The sequence below is a fragment of the Amblyomma mixtum genome, chromosome 3 (genome assembly GCF_055824585.1).
Source record: "Amblyomma mixtum isolate Tamu chromosome 3, ASM5582458v1, whole genome shotgun sequence".
Classification (NCBI taxonomy): domain Eukaryota; kingdom Metazoa; phylum Arthropoda; class Arachnida; order Ixodida; family Ixodidae; genus Amblyomma; species Amblyomma mixtum.
In genome coordinates this window covers 115843610-115868966 of record NC_143014.1, presented here as the reverse complement: position 1 = coordinate 115868966, position 25357 = coordinate 115843610, and the positions used below count along the sequence as shown (strand labels likewise).

Sequence of the window (25357 nt, the reverse complement as noted above, 5' to 3'; positions counted from 1 at the left end):
GTTCGTCGTACAGGGCGCGGCTTTAAACAGAGCTCTGGGTAAGCCACTGCGTGTGCTATCCTCGCGTTTCACGATGACCGAGGGCGCGAACGGCTCATTGTATTACGCTGTGGCGGCCGAAATAGGTACATACAGACATGAGCCGCTTCCTTTAGATATGACAGTAATTTAATTTCGTTCTTCAATAATTTTTAAGTAATGCATTGCTTTTCTGGTCTAGTAATTAGTAACGTAATGAATTACATCGGATCAGTGATTTACAGCGTAATCAATCAATTTCTTCAGAAATTCATTCGATTAAAATGGAAAACTTATCTTAGTGTCTGCAAAGCTGAGGTGTCTTACCAGAGCAGTGGCCTATAGTAGTTTGAGCATCCGGGGTGTCTGCAAAGGAAGAGCAGAAGGAGGAAGGGGAGGAGGAAAGGCGGGGAGGTTGACCGCTAGACCACGGCGGTGACCACAGCGGTGTAGTTTGAGCATCCAGGGTGTCTGCAAAACGTTGATATCTTACCACAGCAGTGGCCTAGTAGTTTGAACATCCGCCCCGCGTGCGGAAGGTACGGGGTTCGATCCCCAGTGCAGCCAATAGCCCATCGGTGATACAACAGGTACAAGCTTTCCCTCCGTCTGGTGCACGGCTAATCTGGGGTGATATGATTGGGAAATGGATCTTTGACCCCACCTTGAGTACACGAAAATGTCTTGTGCCGTGGCGTTATTTGGCCACATATGTCATTGCGCCATAAAAAAATCATCATCATATGTATTCGAGGGGTAGGCAGAAGTGCACATGTGACGTGCATCCCCCCACCAGCAATACGTGTGGCTGTGCCCTGGTCATCGAAGGGGCAGATGGCGCACATTGGAGTTCAAGATGCAGAGAATTTCCCAAGGTTACGTGGGCCAAGAGCGCTCCTCGCCACGGCATACAGGGGACAGGCGGAAACAAGCATGGCGCGAACACTGCCTATTGCATCAGCGGCCGGTGCTGACTCCTAATACCACCGAGGAAATAAAAATTACCGGCGGACCTTAAGGAACTTACGTGCACGTGAATGCTAAAGCATTGTAATTTTATTCCAATTTTATTATAATTTTATGACAGTAATTTGTAGTTGGTGCAGTTATAAGTACTATAGTAGTGACTATTATCATATTTTATATTTTTCCACCATTGCTGACGTCACACAGTTGACTAATGGCGAGTTTTGTAACGTCGCCACTTTTTGAGCGACACCGAATTTTCGTGCCGATGAGCCTAATAATACTTTCGGATTAAAATTACGTGCTTCAGGGGCTCCAAACGATGCAGTTAACTCCGGGCAGCAAGACGCTGTGTTCTTCGCTCATTTCTGTCTTGAGCGCAGCAAAACCAACGAATGTTCAGCTGTGCTTGTAATCTTGTAACCGCAGCGCCAAGCGTTGCTATCTGGCGCTCCGGTGTCACGTCACTGTGCTAATCTTTCTCCGTTGCGACTGTACACCGAAACAAATATATATACTAGGTCCGTCCGACATACCTTTAAGCCATAGCCTACATTTAATGCAAGAATACTACAGTGAATATTTCCATTCGTGGACATCGGCGCCCATCACGTCCGTAACCTTCACCTCGAGCACAAAGATTTCCTGGGCCCATACATGGCCTAGGATTTCCTGGTATATACTTGGAAAAAAAAGTAAAGTATACTTCATCAGTAGATGAAGAAGAATAGCTTTGAGAGACTATACATGGGCTTCTGTGGGACTGCTCGCTAGAAAAAGAATAATGCCTCAAATGAATACAGGGGCTGACATTCTGATAACGCATAATTATCATCAGCCCTGCTCCGTTCACTGTAGCAGCCTCTCTCACTGACCTCCAATTAACCATGACTGAGCCTGTCGCGCGCCAGCTTCGGTGACCCTATCCCCGCAGACTCCCTGATCTGATCTGCGCAACTGACTCTCTGGCGACCCTTATTTGCCTCCTCTTCGAATCCACTCTGTTGCCCTGAAGGACCACAGGTTTTTTGTAGTATGTGCTTCATGCCAGCGATGAGTACTGCCAAGATTCTGGTACGCTCAAGGTCGTGAAGTACGGCGTGTACAGGGGGCAAGTCTTTCCAGCACAGTGCCTCCACCGTCCTTCAATAAATCTGCAGTTACCCAATCCTCACCAGCTGCTTTCCTCCGTTGCGTTGCATATAAGGCTTTCTTCACTTCCTATTTCGATACCGGCGGGGTGTCCAATTCTTCCACACCACTGACTTCATCATTATCATCCTGATTATTTCGGCTAGCGTCGGCTACATAAGAAGGTGGATTGCAAGGAATCGAAAATTACAGACCCACTAGCTTCCTGCCGGTTCTTTACCAGGTATTTACTAAAGTAATCCCTAATCGAATTAGGTCAGCCTTGAACAGCAGTCAACCAAAGGTTTGGGTTTATGGAGGTTTAACGTCCCAAAGCGACTCAGGCTATGAGGGACGCCGTAGTGAAGGGCACCGGAAATTTTGACCTCCTGGGGTTCTTTAACGTGCACTGACATCGCACAGTACACGGGCCTCTAGAACTTCACCTCCATCAAAATTCGTCCGCCGCAGCCGAGGTCCAACACGCGTCTTTCGGGGCAAGCAGCCGAGCGCCATAACCACTGAGCCACCGCGGCGGGGGTGTCAACCAAAGGAACAAGCTCGTTTCTGGTAAGGCAATTCGACAACCATACTCAATGCATCAATTAGATGACAGGGAAATACGCAGAATATAACTAGATTACGAGAGAGGATTCGATTCGGTCGAAACTTTAGAAGTTATGCAGGCATTTCGTAACCCCGGTATAAGAGGGACGTATGTAAAGGTTATGGAAAATATCTATAGCAGTCGCACCGCGACCATTGTATTTCAAAAGGAAAGAAACAAAATACAAAAGAGTGAGCAGCCATGGTCTCCCCGGTACTATTCACCGCCTATTTAGAGGAGGTATGTCGAGAACTGGATTAAAACTAAAGTAATGTCAAAATCTCGGAAGAGAACAGCAGTTTACGATAGGCAGCGAAGCGTTGGAAGTGGTAAGGGTTACGTATACTTAGTGCTGGTAGTGACCGCAGATTCGGACCACGAGAATGAAATAATTAGGAGAAAAAGAATTGAGTGGAGTGCAGCGGGTTCTCTCAAATCACGAATAACAGTTTACGTTGTAATTCTCAAGAGGAAAGTGTATAACAGCTGTATCTTACCGGTACTCACCCGAGGGGCAGACACGTGGAGGCTAGCGAAAGGGATTCAACTTGAATTGAGGACAACGCACCGAGCTATGGAATGAAAAATGATAGGTGAAACGTTAAGAAACAGGAATATAGAAGAGTATCGCAGGGAATAAAGGCGCGTTGATGACACCTTAGTCGAAATCAAGAAGAAGGAATGAGTAAGTATGGACAGGGCGTATAATGCGAGGCAAGATAACCGATGGCCGTTAAGCCAAATGGAATGAATTCCAAACGAAGGAAAGCGCAGCATGGGGCTTCAGAAGGTTAGACGGGCGGGTGAGATTAGAAAGTTTGTGGGGATGAGGTGGTCGCAGCGGGCGCAGGACAGGATTAATTGGAGAAATGTGGGAGAGGCCTTTGTCCTGCAGTGGACGTAACCGGGCTGATGAAGATGCGCATGATGTGAGCACTTGCAGGATAAAAATATAACGTACTTCCTTCTTGAGAGATATTGGTAAGCTGCGATTCATGAACTCAGAGAGCCGGCCAAATGCAGTCCACCCCAGTCTATTTCACCCTCATGGTCCGGACCTGCGGTCACTACTTCTCTGATATGCATTTCCTCACCACTTCTTCGCGGCCTAATCTTCTTCCCTTTCCAGACTGGTGAACATTACTTTTCTTCATATTCATTTTTATTCCCCCGTCCGGCTTTGAGAGTTTAGATCCTCGATCACTGTCGCAGTTTTTCCCCCGGGTGACTCAGCAGCGAATCAAGGAGGAGTAGGATGAAGGAAGCTTTACTGGAGGCCAGCACTAAAACCCAGTGAAGAGCGCTTGCTCCGCTGTGGCCCGTTTTACATCTTCCGAGACAAAACGAAGTCAAGAACTCCAAGGAGGAAGGGGGGAGGGTACGGGAAATAAGGGGAGGTATTGGTAGTGCGTTGCATGAGAGTAGGATGCGTTCTGTGTCTACACAGATCTCCGGGCAGTTGGGATGCGGAGGTTTATCACGTCGTCCGAAGTTGCACAGCATTATCGGAGTAAAGACAGCACAATCCTCTGAATACCTCGTGACTAAAGCGTACCTATCCGATGTCTGCGCAGTGTGAGAAACTGGCCGTTTGACGGGCTACAGAAGATATGTAACAGTGCGCATGAGAATCACTAATTCCGACACTGCGTCTTCCATATCCAACGTGGTCTACAACGCAGTCGATCAACCGCGCATTAGCGCGTTATACTTATGAACGTTGGCTTATTAGCGCGTTAGCTTATGAACTAACCGTCAATAAACGCGCGCTGGTGTGCGGGTCGTATTTTGTCAGTTTTTACAGCGAAAACCGTTGTTCTTACTGAACCTTTATTTTGTGCCCGTAGAGGTACTACTCCAGTGTCGGGCCTCCAGTCTGGAGCCCTGAATTAAATGATTATAGACACTAAATTTTTGCTTGTTTGTTTTATTCTTTCAAACAATGCGTTAGACATTAACACAAATGGATAACTCCTTGATAGTCAGCTACGACCACTAAATAATTTGTAATTTAATTTTTTCTTGATGCTATTTCGGTTGCAGTTGCATCAACCGAACTACGACTGCGACGTGTAGCTGGTCTTTAATCAGGTCAAGTGAAAAAAAAGCAGCGAAATAACTGCCGATACGTCGTTTTTGTCATTTCAGCTCTTGAAGCAGGCTAGTTTAAGTGCTGTAGTGAATTATAACTACATATCCGCGTTTATTGCAGTTTTTTTCGTGCCTCACGTGACTTAGAGGTCAACTACACGCCTCAGCCCTCGCTTGGTTGATGAAGCCGAAACCGAAACAGCATGACGGAAGAAATTCAGTTGTAGATTATTTAGTGGTCGTAGGCGAATACCACGCTGTTATTCGTGTATTGTTATCTCTAACGCGTCATTTGAAAGAAGAAAACACGCAACTAACTTTAGGTGCCTATGGTCGTCTAAGTGGGTCCATTGGATGGCAAGACTGTGAATATGGGCCACAAGGGCCCGCCATCAGGCACCCTGGTCCGCTTCCTCCGGTTATGGCGCCTAGAATACTCCGGTTGAGCGAGCCAGCACGAACGGAAGGCTAGGGAAATGAGAGCAACTTGAGGTGCGGTGCATGGAGAGGGATGACTGTAAAAGAAGACATTTACAAAGATTGAGAGTCGTGCTCGGGAGGCCAGAGCAGTGGGAGCATCGCGCAGGAGGGGCAGGAAGCCTGTAGGTCTGGGCTTGTCGGACAAGACAAGTGTCCGCTCGGAAGAGTAGGTGAGAGGGAGACGGGAAGGCCTGCTCCTTACTCTCGAAGAGTTTGAAGTTGTATAGAAGACAGGCCTGTCGCGCTTGGTTTGGGTGGGTGAAATGTGTTGACCATGAAGTCTTTGAGTCTCCCGGTGGAGACGCAGTGCGAACAGTGCGTGTTGTACAAGCAGAAATCCGCGCGGCCACGAAGGCGCGTCAAAGAAAGTCTCCAGAATAATGACCAAGCAGCTAATGGGATGGAGCCGGAGTATCGCCTTCGCAGTGGCAGCGTGTCAGCGATCTTTCCTTCGGCGACTTTTCCGTTATGCTATATTCGCTAACCGTTGGGACTCGTCGCTATGCACCTCATACAATGGTCGAGAAGCCAGGTTGGGCAGTCGATAAATGTTAGTCGGATGTGCGGTGGTTTCACGTCATCCAAAACCATGCGCTTCTATGATGTCAGCATCACGTGGGGCGTGGCTCGATCGCGAGCGCGTTGTTCTTCAGTGGTAAAGAAGGTGGGTCGCCTGAAGCAGTACTCGAAACAAGAACATCGCGAACGTCCCCGCGAACGCGAGTACATGCGACTATCGAAGAGTGCGGATCCGAAGTTTCACGCCCGTGGAGGAGTGAAAGAGTCAGCAGTGAGAGTGTCCTGACGGGCGAGTGTGATGCCCTAGATCAGTGCGAGTTCGCGGTGCACTGAAGATGAAGCAACGGCGGATCAGAAAGTGCACCCCCGCGAAACCGAAGAGAAAAGCTGTGGCGAATTTCGATACAGCTGAACGCTTAACCGTCGCATTTATCAGTAACACCATAGGGAGGCGGGCTAGGCGGGCAGCTAGCAGCCCCTGAAACTGCCAGCATCTTTGATGGTCACTTGGAATTTTTCCGCAGCAAGGAAGAAAACACTGGTCTGCACTACAACCCTCTAACTTTCAGCCCTTGTTCCGTCATTCGCGCTGTTTCTCAAGATGAGCTCACGCCGTGGAACTAGCCCAACTTACTACGATTGTGTTTTTGAAAGCCTCATTTTTCGACCATGCCGCGCAATCTCTGAAGCGAGCATTAGGAGTACATAAAGATATGCAGGGACGGGTGTGTGAGACGCAGTAAAGTAAAAGTAAACGCTTGCCTCGTTGACGTAGAAATAGACATGCAATTATTTTATGACATCTAGAAATACAACAGAGCTCAACTTTGAGACAAAGACGAAGAAAAAACGGAACACCACCGTGCTATTCATCTTCAACTGGTTATTGCAAGAAGGAACAGCACATACAGGCAGAATGGGCGTGTAAGCACGTCAACAACTTCTGAGTTTGCTACGCAGCAAAGGAAAACAATGGAGACATGAAAACACAGAAAATAACAATGCAAGAACTTCGCAAAAACGAAATGCAATGAAGGAGCCAATATATGCGTTCAAAAGGCTTTAAAAAAAAAACAGATACGGCAGCACCATAAAAACAAGATGCAATAAGAGAGCCAGAATGGGCGTTAAAATTATTTCGGAGGCCTCCACTACGGCACCTCTTTCTTCCTTTCTTCTTTCATTCCCCCTTATATCCTTTCCCTTACGGCGCGACTCGGGTGTCCATCGAGATACGTGAGACAGTTACTGCGTCATTTCCTTTCCTCAAAAACCAATTTTCAATTTTCAATGGGTAAAAAATGTGATGAAAATTAAAAGACATACGAAGGCCAAAAGAGCGAATAAAAAAGCTAAAAAGTGAAACCGAAAAACTCGAAACCTTTAAAACTTCAAAGAAAACAGCACGTAAGTCAGCATGGTGGTGTCCCGTCTTTTCTTCGGCCTTGTCTAAAGTTGCGCTGTGTAGTGTTCCTATAGCTGTCATGGATTACCGCCGAGCCCGATCAGCCACGCTCGCTAGCTATTTCTATACCAGGAGGTATCAGTGACACTGTGGTCGGATACAACTCAAGAACAAAGCGACGAATGGCATTCAAAGGAGGACCTCCAGCCAATGTCGTCGACCGTCTGTGACGACGTCGTGGTTAATCTCCTTGCACCCGCTAGCGTGACACCGCGGGGGATTTCAGGTCTAAGAGGATTAACCACGCTTTCAGTGGATGAACAATGACTTCACGACAATCGCTCAACGCAACTGGCTTTGAGCGGCATTCGCCGATTCAACCTCGAGTAGTAACTGACAATAGTAGCGAGTGCGGAAACAAGCGCTGGAACCTCCTTGTCTCGCGGGCAATTCCAACTAAGTGGGATCAAACGTTCTAGAGAAAACAATTCGTGCAATTATTCCCCACATATTGTAGACCATTTGTACAACCGGATTCTTAGCGCTGCACAGATGATAATGTTTGATTATACAGGTTTTCTTAGGCATTAACAGCGGAGAATTGAACGAATAGCGCTTAATAACGATTTGCTCACTGCTAAACTTATGTCTTTTGCTAAGGTCCTCAACGCTCTTTCCCACCAATTATAGTACTTTTCGCTCCAACAAACATGATACTTTAAGGAATTACTGAAGATGCTACGCGAGCCGTCTCGGTGGCTCAGTGGTTATGGCGCTCGGCTGCTGACCCGATAGAAGCGGGTTCGATCCCGGCCGCGGCGGCCGAATTTCGACGGAGGCGAAAGAGGCCCATGTACTGTGCGATGTCAGTGCACGTTAAAGAACCCCAGGTGGTCTAAATTGCCGGAGCCCTTCACTATACGGCGTCCCTCATAGCCCTAGTTGCTTTGGGACGTTAAACCCCCATAAACCAAACCAAAATGCTACGCGACCTGCCACCATGGCTCAGTTATTCATTTTGCCTGCATCCTGACCAAGGCCGACCGCTAAAACGTTGCTTCTTGGCAAACTTTAATTCTGAACCTTTTAATCGACGTGCTTCGTAGTTCTTTTGTACTTTCTGTCGTATTATTGTCTTTTTAGTGCAATTCATGCTTTTTATAGCCATACCAAACATATGACGGTATGCGCACATTTTCGCCAACGTACGATGTTAAAACTTTCGGTATATGCCGCTATATGGGGGTATCAACAACCCGAAAAAGCAACTCAAGCTTGTAATTTGAGATTGTCACTGTAACTAAAAAGCGTTGCAGGTTATTATGAGAAAGAACGGAAGTCTCACCGGAGCAAAAAGCCGGCGCCATCCGGCGTCGCCCAGAAAAATCCTGATTGGCTGGTAGGCAGTGATGTCATCAGTAACGTCAGCAGAGCGGAGAAATTCAATTCGCTGACGGGACGTGACGTGATGCCACCAAACCAGGTTCGTCTGTGTGAAAGCTCCACCTGCGAACCGTGGCACGTGGTGCACGGGAAGAGCTAGGGATTAGTAAGCTGGGTCTCACGAGCCACACCAGCCACTTCCGCTAAAGGCATCAACAGCTTCCAATGTTATCGCATTACCAACAAATAATAGAATTAGATGTCCCTGTGTTTTTTGTTTTGTTTTGTTTTGTTTTTTTTTTCATAACACAACGTCTTGATTTCTGTCGCGGCTAATAAGGTACTTTCTATAGTTCGACGACAGTGCGTTCTTTTTGTGATTTCGTGAACAACTGTTTAGTAGCAGTAAGCGGCAACTAGAGAAGTAATTTTCTCTTCGTTATTCAAGTATACGCCTACGTGGTGGAAGCAAATCAATCTGCGGCTGCAAATGTTTTGCTTTGCTAAGCAAAACAGCAGCAGGTAAAGGAAAATAAGGAAAACAAGTGGTAGCAGAAGACACACAGGACCCCTAGTCACGCCTGTTGTCTGTGAACATTTCGAAAGTCTCTCTACAACAGAAGAGGACATGACCGGGTATGCAAGATGAAACCAAGTCTCAATACAGCAAGGGCTCCGTTCAAAAAAGTTAACTGCGCATATAGCTCTAGATTCATTAGCCCTCCACGTGTAAACCATCCCCCTGACTTCTTCCCCATCTCCACCTGCAGAGGAGAGGAGGAAGATGCCGCACGAAGAATGACTCAGCAAGAATGAAATTGACTATGAGGAAAATGAGTCGGACAACAGCAGGCCAACATGCAAAATATACAGCCTCCCGGAGAAACATCTGAGCAAAAATGAGGTTTGCGGGAGCTACACCTTCTAACATTGCTCGGGAGGAGTAACCTGGGTCTCACAAGAACTATCGCTGGCTGTGTTTGAAACAGCCACCTGCCAGTGCAGTGGTGCATCGCTTAAACGCTGCACCACTGCGCCGGTAGCGGTATGAGGACTCTTCGCGAATGTGACACATTTTGCCTAGTTGCGTAGCCGGATTTTAAAGAGAGTCAGTAATGGATTATATCGGAGAGTGAAAGACAATGGATTCAGAATTGGAATAGGATCAGAACTGGAACTGACTGCCGAATGAAAAAAGCATGCTATCGTATTTCCGCCCCTAACTTTTTCTCTCTTTTGTCGCGACCATTGTCAGTCGACGGTTTTGGTTGCTTGGGAGAACAACCTCAGAGACGTCTGGGAAGAGGGTGTATGCACCAACGTCACTTTGGCCATTTTGCGATGCATGTCGCACAATGAAAGGCTGAAGGCATATATAATCGGCTTATCGCCGCACTCCCTGGCAAATTGCATGCACTGCTGAGTCTGCGCGATGTACCACAATATGGCGCCAGTGACGTCACATGATTACATCTCATACTCTTTTCACGCTGAGAAAGAATACTTTAATGACGGTCAGATCAAGGCCGCACAGAAAAAACGAATTGTTGAAAATAATTCACTGAACACATAGCACACGTGGTACGTTATTGTTCGCCAAATATTGTACAAATTGTCTGATAAGTAACAGAACAATGGGAATAGTTCGTCCTCATCGCAAATAACCGTCGTATAATATTGAAGTTTGTAGCTTTGCGTAGGAAAAAAAAGTGTTTGCCACGAAATGCGTATGCACGGTGCTTGCAGTCACGTCATTAGCGCGCTACACAAAGATATCATTACTAAATTTCCTCCCGTGGTAGATTATCACAAGCCTGTCATGATATCGTGCGCTGTTCTAATCAGGCTAACACTGGCTGAGGCATAGCCTTAGTTGTCTTTACTCGTTAGTTCCGTTGTCATTTGCGCAGGAAGCGCTATTCTGAGGTCAACTCGTTGTGTTCGCACGGCAGCCGTGCAGTTTCTGCTGAGAAAATACGCTTTGTTGCGCAGTCATGCGTTTTTTTGTTGTTTTTTTTTCTGAAGATAGGCTGTACTACTGATTTCTTTTTCTAAACATTCACCGATGGTATACAAGAGAGAAGTCCTAGCGCGGCAACAACTACACGTCAGCTGGCGCGGCAAATGTTGACTTTAATGTATACACCCCCAACAGCACGAACGTATGCGTTGTTGTTGCCTCTGATGTAACATCAAACGCTCCTCGTCCCTTCGTCCCTCATTTTTTTTTCTTCCCCAAGAACTGTATGCGTAACATCGGCCGGGAAGACTCCTCCGGTTCCATGGGAACCCGCCCGAACCCTTTGAGCACAGCGGCGCAGACCTGCATGTACGAAAAGGGCGGTGCTGCGATGGAACGTCAATAGGACAATCACTTGCACGGTTGTCGTTAAAAGAGGGAGGGTGTCTGCCCAGCTTCTCTCGGCTCCCTTTGTAAGCCGCACTTAAGGGGAAGAAGAAAAAATTAAATGAAAGAGTGGGGCCGGGGGATGGTGCGAGTGAAAGGCCCTTGCGGGACGAGAAGGAAGAAAGGGTTACCTGCTTCCGAGCCCAGCCGCCCGGGTTACCGACGCTGCTTTGCTCGGCGCACCTGGTCCAAATTAACGCACAAGGGTAAAAAGAAACCTTGCGCAAGGGAGGAGAGCCGTGCTCCTTCCCCGCCGAGAGCGTCATTGTCACGACTGTTCGCCTCCGAGGAGGCCCAGGCGAGGTGCGCATCGGGGAGGTCAACGACACCGGCGGTTTTCCCGCCGGCGCGGAGCTCCCGGGGGAGGCGCCCGCCGAGCAACCCTTTCTCGGGAAGAGGACGCGGACCGAGGGGGTCTGGAGCTCCCCGCCAGCGCGTCTCAAGAAGCGTCCGCGCAACAAGACGACGCTCGATTGTGAACGGAACGCGGCCCGAAAAACCAGTGCGCTGCCTCCGGTGCGTGGATTCTGGCCGACCTCGCGCAGGCGTCTTACTTGACGCAGGCCGCCGAAGGACAGAAACGGTTATTTTTCTTTCCTGAAGATAAAATTGCAGCGTGTTTCATGAGTTCACTGCTCGAACGAAAACTGGCTGCAGCAGACACGTTTGCGATCCAGACGTTCTAGACACACGTTCGAAACCTGCAAACATATGACAAAGCCACTGGCTTGTGGGCCACTTTGGCCCCAGTAACTATCCTGAAGGCTTCAGAATGGCTTCAGCAAGCTGCCAATTCATCCGTGACGGCGAAACTTAGCGCTCGTTCTCAGCTTAATCGCCCTTAAATAAAGTGTGACGAGAGTACGGTGTCGATACCACCAGCTTAAAAAGCATGGCGCTGAGCATAAGAAGTCCACGGATTACTGCAAAGAGAAGCTATCAAAATCTCCGTATCAAGCCACGCATTCGTCTGTCAGCATTCTTCTGTGTGCCGGCGCAGTTCAACGCATTTTTCCGATGTTGGAGGTCTCGCCATCGCATTCGTACACTGACTTAGCTGCGTATATGTTTTGAAATTTGCTATTAAGGTTGATTTCTTTGCAGGTTGTTCGAAAATCTGAGACTCTGCAGCGCGGCTCCTCTTCCAGATGTGGGGATGAGTGGAGAGAACTTTTCTTCTCATTACTTCTCATTCAGTTCAGTTGGCAGGGCTGCCTCGACCGTGCTGCCACACAGACCAGGAGCGGACCGAGTGGAGTAGGCACGTTTGGATAGGGCAGTACGCCGTGGCTCGCGGCTGGTGCATGGTGTTAAGGTCCTAGTACACGGGCCTGGAAAGACTACTTCCCGACGTGTGTCATCGGGAAGCCAGATGCGGTGTCAGGGTCGAAGAACGCGGATCTGGGAGAAATTACCACCAAACGTGGGTCGTCGTTAAGCAAGGTACGGCGAAGGCTAAGCAGCGGCGGAAGCAGCCAGCACACATATGTCTCCTGGGTGGCCGAGAGTACCTGCTTTCTACTCGGCGACCGTTGCCCCAAGCCTGCCGTCATAGACCACACACGGGACCCAGGTGACAGCTGATTCCATTTACCGAGCTCTTCCCGGTCGGAGTACAGAACCATAAAGAAGGGGTTGAAGTTTTAGCAAAAACAGACCGCCTTTCCGAAGTCTCTTCAAGTGTCGCCGCCGCCGCCGCGGGGAGACTGGTGTTATCTTCCCCAATTGCTGTGAGCATGCCGGGGGAACAAAGGGCTTCGTTGGCTGTGGCTCTTTGGCGTGCCAAGCGCCGCGACGAGCTGGTGGGCAAGGACAAGGGAGCACTTTCCGGCCTTTCATGACCTCTTCGTTCCGGCCTCGAGCGGCGGGTACCAGTTGATGAACCACAGATGTCGGTGACCCGCGGGGCTTTCAGCTGGCCAGAAGCCACCACCTACCGCATTCAACGTCTCGACGGCGGCGTTCTTTCCTTCGGAATCAACACGTGACAGGGGCGTGACCCTAAGTGCGGTGTTGTGTTTGTGCGCAGAGGTGAAAGTTATAGGACCCTCCCACTCCGGCGTGGGCGTCCTCAACCTAGGGAATTTGGGGACGAAGAAGGGTATAAAAGTCGACAACGAATGCGGCAGAATCGTCTTTCACTTCAGTCTCCCACTTCGGTCTCTCACTTCTCTTCACTCATCCTGTAAAATGATGTAAATAAACCTATTCTCCTCTCGCCACCCTTCGAACCTCTTCGCCCAGCGGCACTCCTGTCCTGAACCCTCGACTTCAACAATGGCCACATTATCTGGGCTGCAGTATGCATTCCTCAGATCCGAGCGAGAGCAGCGAAGCTTTTAAGTCGCCCGCAAAGCCACCGGCGACAAGAGCCCTAGCGATCGAGGCCATCACGGCAGAATGCGAGCAAAAAGCCATCGAGTACACGACCGTCGGAGCCGCGCAGATACAAGGCCGAAGAGATGTCAGAAGACTCAGAACTGGGTGTCGGCGGCCTTTTTTTCTGCTTTTCTTTTCAGCGTTGGTGGATAACCCGCTTTTCCGAGCAGCTGTGTCCTCCTCCCCGCAGCTCCCAAGTTCCAGTGCCAGGTTTCTTACAGGCCTTTTCTGCGTTGCGTGCATACGTGCGCTATCTCCGCGGAGCTCTGAATTATTGTGCGAGAGCGGGCACTGCCTGGTTCGGGAGAGACCCAACGATGCAGAAGCGGGCCGTCGGTGCAGCACTGGCCGGCCGTTGCTGGTCCTCCCGCGTCTCTGTGCAGCCGCGGGATACTTACACACCGGCGGCGTTATCGCGCTGTGGCATGGTGATACGCGTACACCATCGACGTGCTCGTGCGGCATGTAAGCCCGCGTGTCGCGCTGACTGTCCGCGTTTTGTTGCGCCTCGAGCGAGACGCGGGCGTGTCGCGCGCGGCCCCCGCCATGGCCGCGCGTTCTTTCTCCCCCCAGCAGCAAGCATCTCGCATCCCCGTGGATGCGCGCAGGCGATGCGATCGATGGTTGCGCACCGAGGGTGCACGCCTGCTGCTGCATGCGGAGGCGCGCGGCCGCGCACGCGCGAAGCCCCGCCGCGCACAAACAACAACACCGAGGCGGGCCTCCTCCCTCCTTCCTTCGGCACGCGCGCGCGCCGCCGCCTCTGCGAGGAAAGAAAATGTCCGCAGAAGCACATCGATGGGTCGTGTTGCTGCTGCCTGCGCTGCCGCTGCTGCTGCTGTCGTCGTCGCGGCGGCTGATGCTGCTGCTTCCCTTCTGGGGAGACGGGAAGGCGGCCATCTTGGTTTCTCTGCGTTCCCACCCGCGGGACGCCGGCGCCAGCACCCACGGTCTCGGCCTTGCGTACAGAGCTTTTCTCCCAGAACGTGGCGCAGATATGACCGCTCTGGCTGCTCTGTTCGCCTACGCCAGGCTTATCAAAATGACGGCGCTCGCTTCTTTCTTCTCTTTCGACCTTTATCCCATCTGACCCACAGTGAGCATTTTTCCTCACTCGAGTGGTCTGTCGACAGATTGAGCGTAGTGCATACGAAGCGCCTTCGTGTGTTTGCGTGGCACACGTCTCCTGTTTAGATTTCGATCCCACGCACACCCTGTATATATATATAATGTGTCGCATGACCGGAGGACTCGATCGAGCCACGCCGTGCATGTATCGCTTCACCGAAGCATACTTTCTCGCGTCTTGGCGAAGTTTCACCCGAGATTGGGCGTGCATTCCATTCACTTCATACGACCAGAAACTGCGCGACATGCAGCCGTATACGTGGTACTGTCTCAGTTTAGTCGTCCGTCCTTGGCACCGCAGCTGGATCCAGGCGAGAGCAGCAGAGGGGCAGCTTCACTCCACTGCGCGGGCCGCCATATCCGAGCGTCGGGCTCTTGCTTTTCTGCCGTCAGATCTCTGGGAATCGAATGCAACGGGAGATATCATTTCATTAAGCCCTGCAGCCCCAGCTGAACGGTTTCTTTCATTACATGCCACTGCTTTTTTTTTATGCACTTTTTCCTGCATCTCGAGTAGTTAAAGATCAGACAAGTGTGCTTTTTCCGACAATTCTCTGCTCTTGTGCCCCGTAATCACGTATATTGGAGTGCGGCATAACACTAGCCGTGAAATCAAGCAGCATTCTTTCTTTCCTTTTTTTCTCTCTCTCTTTCTTTCTTTCCTTCTTTCTTTCTTTCTTTCTTTCTTTCTTTCTTTCTTTCTTTCTTTATTTATTTATTTATTTATTTATTTATTTATTTATTTCTCTCTTTCTTTCTTTCTTCCTTTCCTTCTTTCTTTCATTATTTATTCCCTTCTTTCCTTCTTTCTTTCTTTCTTTCTTTCTTCCTTCCCTTCTTTCTTTCTTTCTTCCTTCCCTTCTTTCTTCCTTTCTTTCTTTCTTGGGGGTAGCCCGGGGGCGTCGAACTTTGCCCCTATAAGAGTGCGTTTGGTTGGGAGGGGGGTGGGTGCAATCTACTGGTGTACGTCACTGCGTAAAATCATTTCAACTCAACCTGAAAGAATGAGACCACGCATGATTGAGAGTGGAGGCGAAAAAGGTCCACATTTTTTTTTTCCATCTCAACGTATTTCACCTCGACTGAGTGACAGAAGATATAGCAGAGTTTATGGTATTCAACTTGCATCGATCGGCTACCGTTTTGTACCGAAGCCTTAATGCTTCGCCATGCATTCAATGAGTGCTCTTAAACGTATTTCGCGTTACGTTATAATATTCACTGGTAAGCCTTACAAAACGACATGCGCGTATAGCCACGGGGCGCTGGCGGTAAATCAGTGCTGTAGTCATAATCTGCCCCCGATGCAGCAGTGATCTTAGTGAAATGCCTCCGATAACACAGCCGATCTTATTTAATTATGAATTGCGCGAAAACTGTCAGAATATGGAGGTTTTTGAAAACATCGCAAGCCATCGCAATTAATCGTGCTGGCCTCAGGTTTTTCGGTGCGACATCTGGCACCCACTCGTTGGTTCCAGTAGCTTCCGTTTTCACTCGGCTGCACTGCTGTGAAGCGCCCTGTATTCACCTTTAAAGGCCGTTGTACGATCGCTTTTGAGCGGATCCGTCAGGCAGGCGGACTGGCGGACCGAACGACCAGACAATAGGCATTCGCCCCGTTCGGCAGGCGAAAGGAAAGTTGGTGAACTTCAACTTTGGGGCGGACGAGCGAACCGCCCGGCGACCGAATTGCAGCGATTGGCTGCTTTTTACGTGACGTAGGCATCCGCTCCTGCCGGGCAAGATGGCCGTCCGTCGACTGAACTGGGGAGCGAGGCATAGGTCGTGGCTGTAGTGGTGGCATCTATGCCGCGAGGCATACTATATTGGCCACATGTTGATATTACGAGTGTTCAGAGCGACTGCGAACTACTCCGCGTGCAGCAGCGGCGAGCAGCGACAGTGCTTTTACATCAAGGCAGTGAAATGTGCACCTTCGAGAGCTCACTACGCACGCCGTGCTTTCGGAATGCTGAAATGAACGTGGCGTTGTGCAGCTAGTCGCATTCGTTGCGATGGTTGCAGTGATCGCGACCGAAGCGTGCACACGACGTTGTTGCTGGCTACGCATTCGTTACCATTTTGTTCGCGATTCGTGTTGGCACTGTGCTTGAGAATTGCCGTGTGTGCGACGTGACGCGACGCGAGCTTGGCTGCACGGCCGTAGGATTGTTTTGCGGCGACAACAGCGATGTCGCCATCCTCTGCGCTTTGGTGCTCCATTCAGTACGTTTTGTGATGATGGGTGCTCGGGTTACGACTCGCCGGAGAAACTGTGTAACCTGTGTGAAAACATCGGTGCAGTGCAAATGTAACTTCGGGAGCGTCATTTCTTTTTATTTCCTGCCGGCTGTGCGCACATTTGCCTGCAATAAACATATCGGCGTGATGAATGGGTGACTGAAGACTTCCGCTTTCGGTTTAGGTTGTAACATGGAAACAAGAATCATTGCTGCTTTTGAATCACGACTGATTGACAGTGTACAAATCTCTAATATGTGCCAACTCATAAGTCTGTTTTCATGAGCATTTGAATTGATGTAGCGCAGAAAAAAAAAAGTGTGGCAGCAGCTTATGCAATCAAAACTGACCACAGAGCAAGTTGAGCATAACGAGTCTTGATGAAAAAGAAGAAAAAAATATTGAGAAAACCTTTGCCATTGCTTTTTTTCTCTTTTTGCTTAGCAGTGTAAAGTCAATATTGACAAATGCTTGGCAGTATTCAGTTTAAGTGGGATGTTGGTTTCCACTGCAATCAGAAAAATACAGTGGTCTTGAAGCACCTCATAGGCAATGACAGTGTCTGTTGTTGATTTTGCTCATGGTCCTTTTCGATCCGGGGATCAGTGGTACGAAACTGGATGTGTTCGCAATGCTATTGTTGCAGAGCTGCTTGCGAAATCGGCCTTATTGGTGTTAAGTGGTTGTTCAGCGGTGCTTCCTGGGTCAGCCGCAGCACTTTGTTTAACAAGCCATTCTTGAAGCTTTGAGAAGATCTTGTCGATGCACTTGCATATGTCTGTCTGCTTCCACCTTCATTTGCCTGTGACTGCTTGCTACAGACATGACTACCTGCAAACTGCAAAATAAGCCCTGTGGAGCTGGTAAAGCTACGCTAGGAACAAAGACGATGGTAACATCACTGCACAGCGTAGCAATTCTTGCTCTGTTGTCGTCCCTTAGCACAGTTTCGACATGCCAACTTGCCACCGGTGCACCCCACAGTACGCTATGATCAAGTTCTGTGAAATTTACGGAAAGCAACAACGGGAGAGGAAGTAGGTTGTATAGGCATATCTAGTGCATGCTGTACAGATAGCTTCCTGCCTTATTATAGCCTGGCCCCTCTGTTTTTAATCCTTCATCACCCAGCACCTATGGCCCTATTTGTGTTATTGGCATGTGCTGCAAATCACCAAACACATTTCATACTCTTGACCCTGCTAGATTGTTTTGGCCCATTAAGTTGTTTGATTCAAATCGGCAAGCTTTTAGAAGACATTTCTGCAATAGCCAACTTTTTCTTGTTCTTCACGACATGCACCTTGACTGCAACATCCCCCTATGATGCTTTTGTTCTTTGCTTTGAAAAAGCATGCATTTCCCCTATTTATGTGAGGCTGGTTTTCTCGTGCTTTAACTTGCATCCAATAGCTCTAAACTGGATCCAAGCTTAAACAGCCAGCCTTCGGCAGATTTCCCTTGCCAATTCTTATGTATCTTGCCTTTTCCTGCAATCTCGGACGTCCGCCAAGGCACTCCTTTGGGCCTCAGCTTTTCATTACTTGCATTATTACCGTCCCTTCAGTGTTTTGTCATATGCCTTCAATGACAGCCATATGGTGTGTGCCATATTGCAATCAATACCAGCATTTCAGTTGTTCAAAACAACAATTAGCATGCCCTAGATTGTCCTGTTTGCTAATGTTACTAAGAATGCAGTAATATTGTTTTTTATTGTCAGCATTACATTTTGCCAACTTATAAGGCCTTCCGATAAAGGTATATTCACTGTATACTGGTTCAAATACCTAATAATCCTCATACACCCACCCACAACCTAGGATATTTACACCATGACATGTTGTTAGTATCACCATCTTCCAAGTTACTTGCATTCAATTCCCCTGTGTGTCATCAACTTGGGTATTCTAATGGCACATGGCACAAATCTAACTTAACTAGAATCCTTGAATTAGTTCAGTCCTGAGCCGCCTGTTTTATTTTCTCGGGCCATTTTTGAAGGTCCAGTGTGACAGCACCAAAAGTGCATATTTGAATGTCTTCATCTTATGCAGGTTTTTTTTGCTCCTTACCAACACGTCCCCAACTAATCAGTCCCAACTTGTAGTCTCTCGTGCACTAGGTGCACTAACACTCTTGTGCCTCGTTTAGCTCATATGCCACTGAATTTCAAGATTCGTTTTTGTTCGTGCCACAGAAGGCTGTAACGGTCTTGCATCCCACAAGGCTGTGTATCTTACTGTCCTGCGAAGTGGTTACTACAGAAATCGTGGTATAAATTACGAACTCACTGAGCTCCTACCTGGCACACCATTTTAAAGCTCGCTACTAAAGTAATGTCATTTAGGACCACTGAGGTGTGATAAATATGAAAACAAATAGATCTGATATAGTGCTCAGTCACTCGGTCACCTCGGCAAACCAGTACAATGCTCTCTTATACATAACGTGTTCATTGAGAACTTTGTTCATAATTTATTTCAAACTATATCGGGGCAGATTTACACAATAGTAGCATTTGGGCTAACTTTGCACAAGCTAGCTTTAGCTACCTACATTCGCCGACTGCAAAGCTAAACATGCATTAGTGCACCCACCTGTTGTTGACCAGGCTTCTCTTTGTGCTTGTCTGTTCTGCTCAGCTGAGCAACACACTGACTTCATGATGTGGCTCAGTGAGAATTATACATCTGTATGCTTATGCATGTAACTTGTATATAGTCACATGTACTAAGGATAGTATTAACTGGGCAATTGGTTCAGCTTAAAAGCTCTCATCATCAGATTGCAGCAAAGAGATAGCAATAAAAGACAAAAGTCATCACTGCCTTTCTGTTTTTCTTCATCATCCTTCGGCCTGACTTCAACTTGGTTTTTTTCCAACTTCCTTATGACTACTGATGGCTCAGTTAATTCGTTTCCTTGCAACCCAGACTGGCAGTGGAATAAGGATATTTTGCTAAGAAATTGGTAATTAGTAACTAGTACGACATTATTCTATATATAACAAGTGGTGCGGATATCGATTAACAAATACAGATTCTCTCTTTTGCTTGCTGCTTTGGGAATCAGAGTTGCCCTTAAAATTTCTCATATTATTTTTTACTGATCAGAAAGGACGTACCTTCAAGATTGCTGTAGAGCTTTACTGGAGAACTTAAGCATCTATGGCCCACACATACTTCAATGGCTTATTTTTCAATTCATTCTGTCCTGAGACATCATAGCTCTTATTTCTGAAAATTAACTTTTTCGCATTCTGCTTGATATGATTGTGTTTGCTTGAGGTAACTGCAAAATATGAAGCAGTTCCCGTTCCCTTGACTATACAAAGCATTATATCCTAGTCTCCGCCAATTTTTAGAAGAGCAAGTTGCTGGGCTAGTTGGTGCTGTTGCATCGTGGTGGAGCAGCGCAAAGGACGGGACACAAGAAACAAGGAAAGACGTACACAGGCGCTGACTATCAACTGAATTTTTATTGCGAAATATCGCTATATATTCTCTGTATTTCGCAATAAAAATTCAGTTGATAGTCAGCGCCTGTGTACGTCTTTCCTTGTTTCTTGTGTCCCGTCCTTTGCGCTGCTCCACCACGATCTCCGCCAATATTTGCTATGTAAACTTTCCAAATCGGTTCTTGCATTTCCTTAACCTCTAGGCCAGTGTACTTACTCCAACCACTTTGTTTTAAATTCATGGGACAGTTAAGAATGCTTTGTGGTCATACGCACAATACGCCACCTTGTTTCTGTGCATGTCAACATTGATTGGCTCTCAACAGAACTTTCCACACTTGTTTACTATGCTGCATACTGGTTTGCACAATGTTCACTGCAATGTCACCTCAGGAAGCACTGGTAAAAGGAAGCGGCCTGCCCACTGTCACTGCAGAACAAAAGCGTGCACTTTAGTACAGTGATGCGCACCATATCCGCTTTGAAGCCACTGAGTGGTATTTCTATTTCAATTTTCGTAATGGTGTGAAAAAAAATCAGAAAAGAAATCAGTATTATTGCGTCGTCATTTTTCTGTGATGTGATATTGTAAACACCTGCAGTTAACACTGATCTTCCATATTAGTAAAGGTTGGGAACATGTAATTTCCTCATTATAGATGCATTCATATCTGATGGTAACATGCTAAAATATGCTGATTTTTTCATGCATACATAATACACACATACACATACACCTTTTCTTTAATGAGAGACAGTGGCGTGTTTGATGTCATTTGACCACACATTCTATGATGTGGATAGAGTTGAAGTGCGGCAGGAGTGAACAGGGACACAAGAAGAATGATATACAGGTGATGCTGGATTTCCCACAGCTGAAGAACCAAGCTGGGCAAAAATGATCTGGTTTGGTTTGGTTTATGGGGTTTAACGTCCCAAAGCGACTAAGGCTATGAGAGACGCCGTAGTGGAGGGCTCCGGAAATTTCGACCACCTGGGGTTCTTTAACGTGCTATGACAGAGCATTGTTAAAGGCTGTGAACAAGCAGTCCACATCAGCAGCAGCAGATGCCCTCTCTACAGATGCAACAACCAATCTTGTCAAGGTCACCTTGACGTCAGAAGCAGTAGCATGGACTAAGCCTTGGTACTATTCCCTTTTATCTAAGAGCACACAGAGGCATCTGCTCTACGTCCCCTCTTGTGTAGGACAGTCCAGCATACACTGTTCGTGATATCACTTTGGACAGTTGGCAGTATCAGTGAGGTGTTTGTTGCGGGTTGTCTCTTTTTGTTTCATGTTAACTATGCGTATCTATTCCTACAACAAATATTTTTGTTTGCATTGAATTGGCATCTAAGCTCAGTCAACAACCAATGTTCAGTTTTGGTTTTTGGCTGTCAGAACATGTTATCACCGAACACTATAGTCAGATTCAATTTAAGTCTGCAGTGAAGCTTTGCCATCTGGACCGCCGCACAGAATTCTTCCGCGCCAAAAAAAGTAGTCCGCTGTTAAAACTTTTATTGTATACTACCACAAGAAGCTTATTACAAGAAAAAATGATAAGCTCTAGAATTCTGATATCTGGATAGATTAATAAAGTCAAACATCGAACAACTTATTTTATTTACTGTTATTGGTTAGTGGAGTAATACAGGATGCCTCGGGCCATGACCGAGTGCTAACAACTGCTGTTTCTTTTAAGTTTTATCCTACTATACATGAGGTACGCGGTATGTGAACCAGAATCATAAAATTTCAGTCACAGCAATTTCATCTTGTTCAGATGTCTGATGTGTGTTCCACAAGGTCACCATCCTCAAATCCAGCAAACAATTGTCATGAAATGTACCATTATTTTTTTACTTGCAGTTATGTTGTAGGTAGGTAGCCAACGTCTGTGTTAAAGTACTCCACTCAAGATGGATGTAGGTTTGCTTCTGCAAACAATGGAAACTCACTAAAAGCATGTGTTTGATTGCACAGACGGTTACCAGTTGAAAATAATAACAGTCATATTCACCCGACATCACTGCTATCATTCAGCAGCACAGAGAACCCTATGCAACAATTTTGTGGCAACAAACGACAGAGTGCAGGAACCACTGTGTATACGCATGTATGGAGTGCATGCTGCACGTACTGTTTCTTACTTCAGAATGCTGGCCTTTGCCAGTTACCACCCAGCAGCTATTGCCCCATTTCCATCACTATGCAAGATCAATGCTCAAATGCATGTGCGGTAATTAGTATCCAACTGTACAGCACTGCATACAAGAATTCCCAGTAAGTGTCAGCAGTTCACCCATGATGGCTATCATTAATCCTGATTTTCAATTATAACCTCAGGAATGCCTTCAGGTACTTTCCTGGGCCTTTTCACACCTCTGTCCCATTATGGGGACAGTGCTTCTAATTAGCCCCCTCAGTTCATCCATCAATAACTGTTCCCTCTTGAGGCTGTTCACTGGTACATGTTCCTCCATAATGTCATTTTCCACCTGTCTTAGTTGTTTTTTGGGCTTCTCCCAATAAATGCAGACGTCATAATCTCTTTTGTCAGTTAATTTGTTATCCTTTGTCATTGTATGACCGTCGCAGCATTCCTTTCTGAAAATTTGACATTCTTCATTTTAAATACCCCTAGTATGCGGTCTTGACATTGCGCGCATCCATCCCGGCATCCGTGGGATTGGTACGCGTTACAGATTCCGCAAATATGTGCTTCCGAATTCGCTCACGCGGAAATGTACAGGTCACAGCCTGCCTTAATTTCGAGTGCTACCATACTGTACATGCGCCCGTTTCTTCGCCTTCCATCACGTGCCCCAGTAGTACGGAAGCTCTTTCGCAGCGGCTCAATGCGCGGGCACAGCGGGGAATCAAGGCATCAACCCACGAGACGATTCACTTTGAAACCGGTTCGCATCTCCGTGGTTCGCCGCGTGGCGTCACCTTTGCGTGTGCAAAGTTCTTCGTCCTGTTGCCGGCTGAACTTCGGCACGCCATGGCTATGCCGAAGTTCAGCCTAGGTGCCGGTCGCCGAGGAGCAAAAAAAGACTACGTTTTCGCGCCGTCTAGGTTGCCAACAGGAGCATGCTATTGGACAGACGGCAATCCCGGGCGCGCCAATCGGAACGCTTTAAACCATCCGCCTCGTCCGCCAGCTCCAAAATGATCGTACAACACCAATTCCGCCCCACGCCCGAGCGAAGGCCGAAAGCGAGCGGTTCGCTCGCTGGCGGATCCGTCCAAAAACGATCGTACAACGGCCTTCAGGTAGTGCGATAGGCTCAGCGTGATGGAGCACAGTTGTCTCAATCGCTGACTTTTTGCTAAAAGTTTGAACCCGAAATACCCGCGTAGCATCTGGTGAAAAAGAAAAAAAAATTACCGACGATTACGTTACTTCCTAATGCGAAATTTGAGCGCAGCAAATAAGCTGTTTCACTTTTTCGATAGTGAGTCAACCCCAGCTGCGGAGTTGGTTTCAGGGACAACGCCGCCGATGCCGCAGCGCTAAGAACCAGGTCTAGCCGTGGGAAGGTGGTCACGTATTCGTCGACGTGCCGGGGCCTACGTGAAATAACCGGCGCATCGGCAACTGAAGAGCACCCTATCCGCCACACAAGAACAGGGGGGGGGGGGGGGGGGGACCCTTTCCTCCTCTTTCTGCATGGCGGCGACGGTGTTCTATGCAGTCACGTTATCTTGACTCTCTAGCGGCATCCAGCGGTATCAGTCGGTCGTTATCAGTCGGTCGCTGCTAGCGCTGGGGGGATGAAAGGGGGGCGGAGCTGGTTACGAGGCCGACGCCGCCGACGACGCGAAACCCAGGAACGGACGCCAAAGAGCTGCGCTCTAAAACAAAAAAACAGCAACTAATGGTTTATCCATGCATAATAGTCGATGGATGGATGGATGGATGGATGGATGGATGGATGGATGGATGGATGGATGGATGGATGGATGGATGGATGGATGGATGGATGGATGGATGGATGGATGGATGGATGGATGGATGGATGGATGGATGGATGGATGGATGGATGGATAGGAGCGCCCCCTTTGAAACGGGGTGGTGGCAATTGCCACCATGCTCAGCTTTTCTTTATTATTTTTTTTGTTTACTGTGTTGGCAATTCTCATTAAGATTCTCCATCACCTTTGCCTACGGTTTCCTACAATTCTAACCTTACGCCACACCTCTGCTTTTCAGCCACCAATCCTCCAATCGCTTTTTGCTGACTTCCACTGCAGATTTATTTACATGACCATTGTTATCTTTAAACCCTAGGGCCTCAGGAAGAGTGACTGTGCCTGCATCGACATCCGGATGGATACCATCACATTTGATTATGAGGTGTTCAATTGTTTCCACAGATCTACCACACACTGCACATGTGTCATCTTCTTCGTTAAATTTCTTTTTGTAGCTGCGCGTTCTAAGTCCGCCTCGCCTGCGAACGCCACCTGTCGCTATTCCACCGAACTTTTCACCCCAGAACTCCCGTACAAGGCTACCCTGATGAGATTTCAGGTGTCCACTACGACTGCGCCTCAACTAGACATTATACTTTGTCAGGTTGAGATTGGTACCAGATTCAGGTATCAATAATGCGCAGCTCGTCAGATTTCATCCTTTTACATTAGCTTTCCTCCATGGCGCAGAACGTGGGGTATGTCGTATACCCAGCAAAGAGAATAAATACTACAGTCGGATACAACTCAAGAGCGAAGCGGCTTTTCCTCCCCGTGGAAGTACCCCCTCCCTCCAGCCAATGGCGTCGGCCGATACGTATGAGCCTGCTAGCGTGACAATGCAGGGTGTAGCAGATGAAAAGCGATATTCCCCTCCCAGCATTCTCAGCCATTATGCGCTTGCCTCAGTAGCCGCTAAGTCAGACACCAAGTCAAGTACACACATTGTCGGCATTCTCGGAGAGATGCTATGTTCTGGCACAGCGGCAAGGGCGGCTATGTCGCACATTGCCCGGCTATTCGGAGCATGGCTTACGCACGTGTCGTGCTGTTGTTTTCAACGTCTGAGCGCGCATTGTTCGCTGCTGCAATGGGCACAGCAAGCGCACGGAAAGAATGTTCGACGTAACACGTTCGTTGTTCCAACTCCAACA

General features: G+C 47.9%; 1 protein-coding gene across 1 annotated transcript in view; it reads right to left on the bottom strand.

Annotated features, from left to right (window-relative positions):
• Positions 1-246: 246 nt before the first annotated feature.
• Positions 247-25357, bottom strand: part of LOC149351487 (uncharacterized) — a 90721-nt gene continuing 65610 nt past the window's right edge. The window contains exons 3-4 of the mRNA XM_089577037.1: positions 8563-8723; positions 247-384 (exon numbers count right to left, since the gene is read on the bottom strand). Coding sequence (XP_089433163.1) covers positions 358-384; positions 8563-8723 — 188 coding nt within the window. The 3' untranslated portion in view covers positions 247-357. The remainder of the gene's footprint in view (positions 385-8562; positions 8724-25357) is intronic.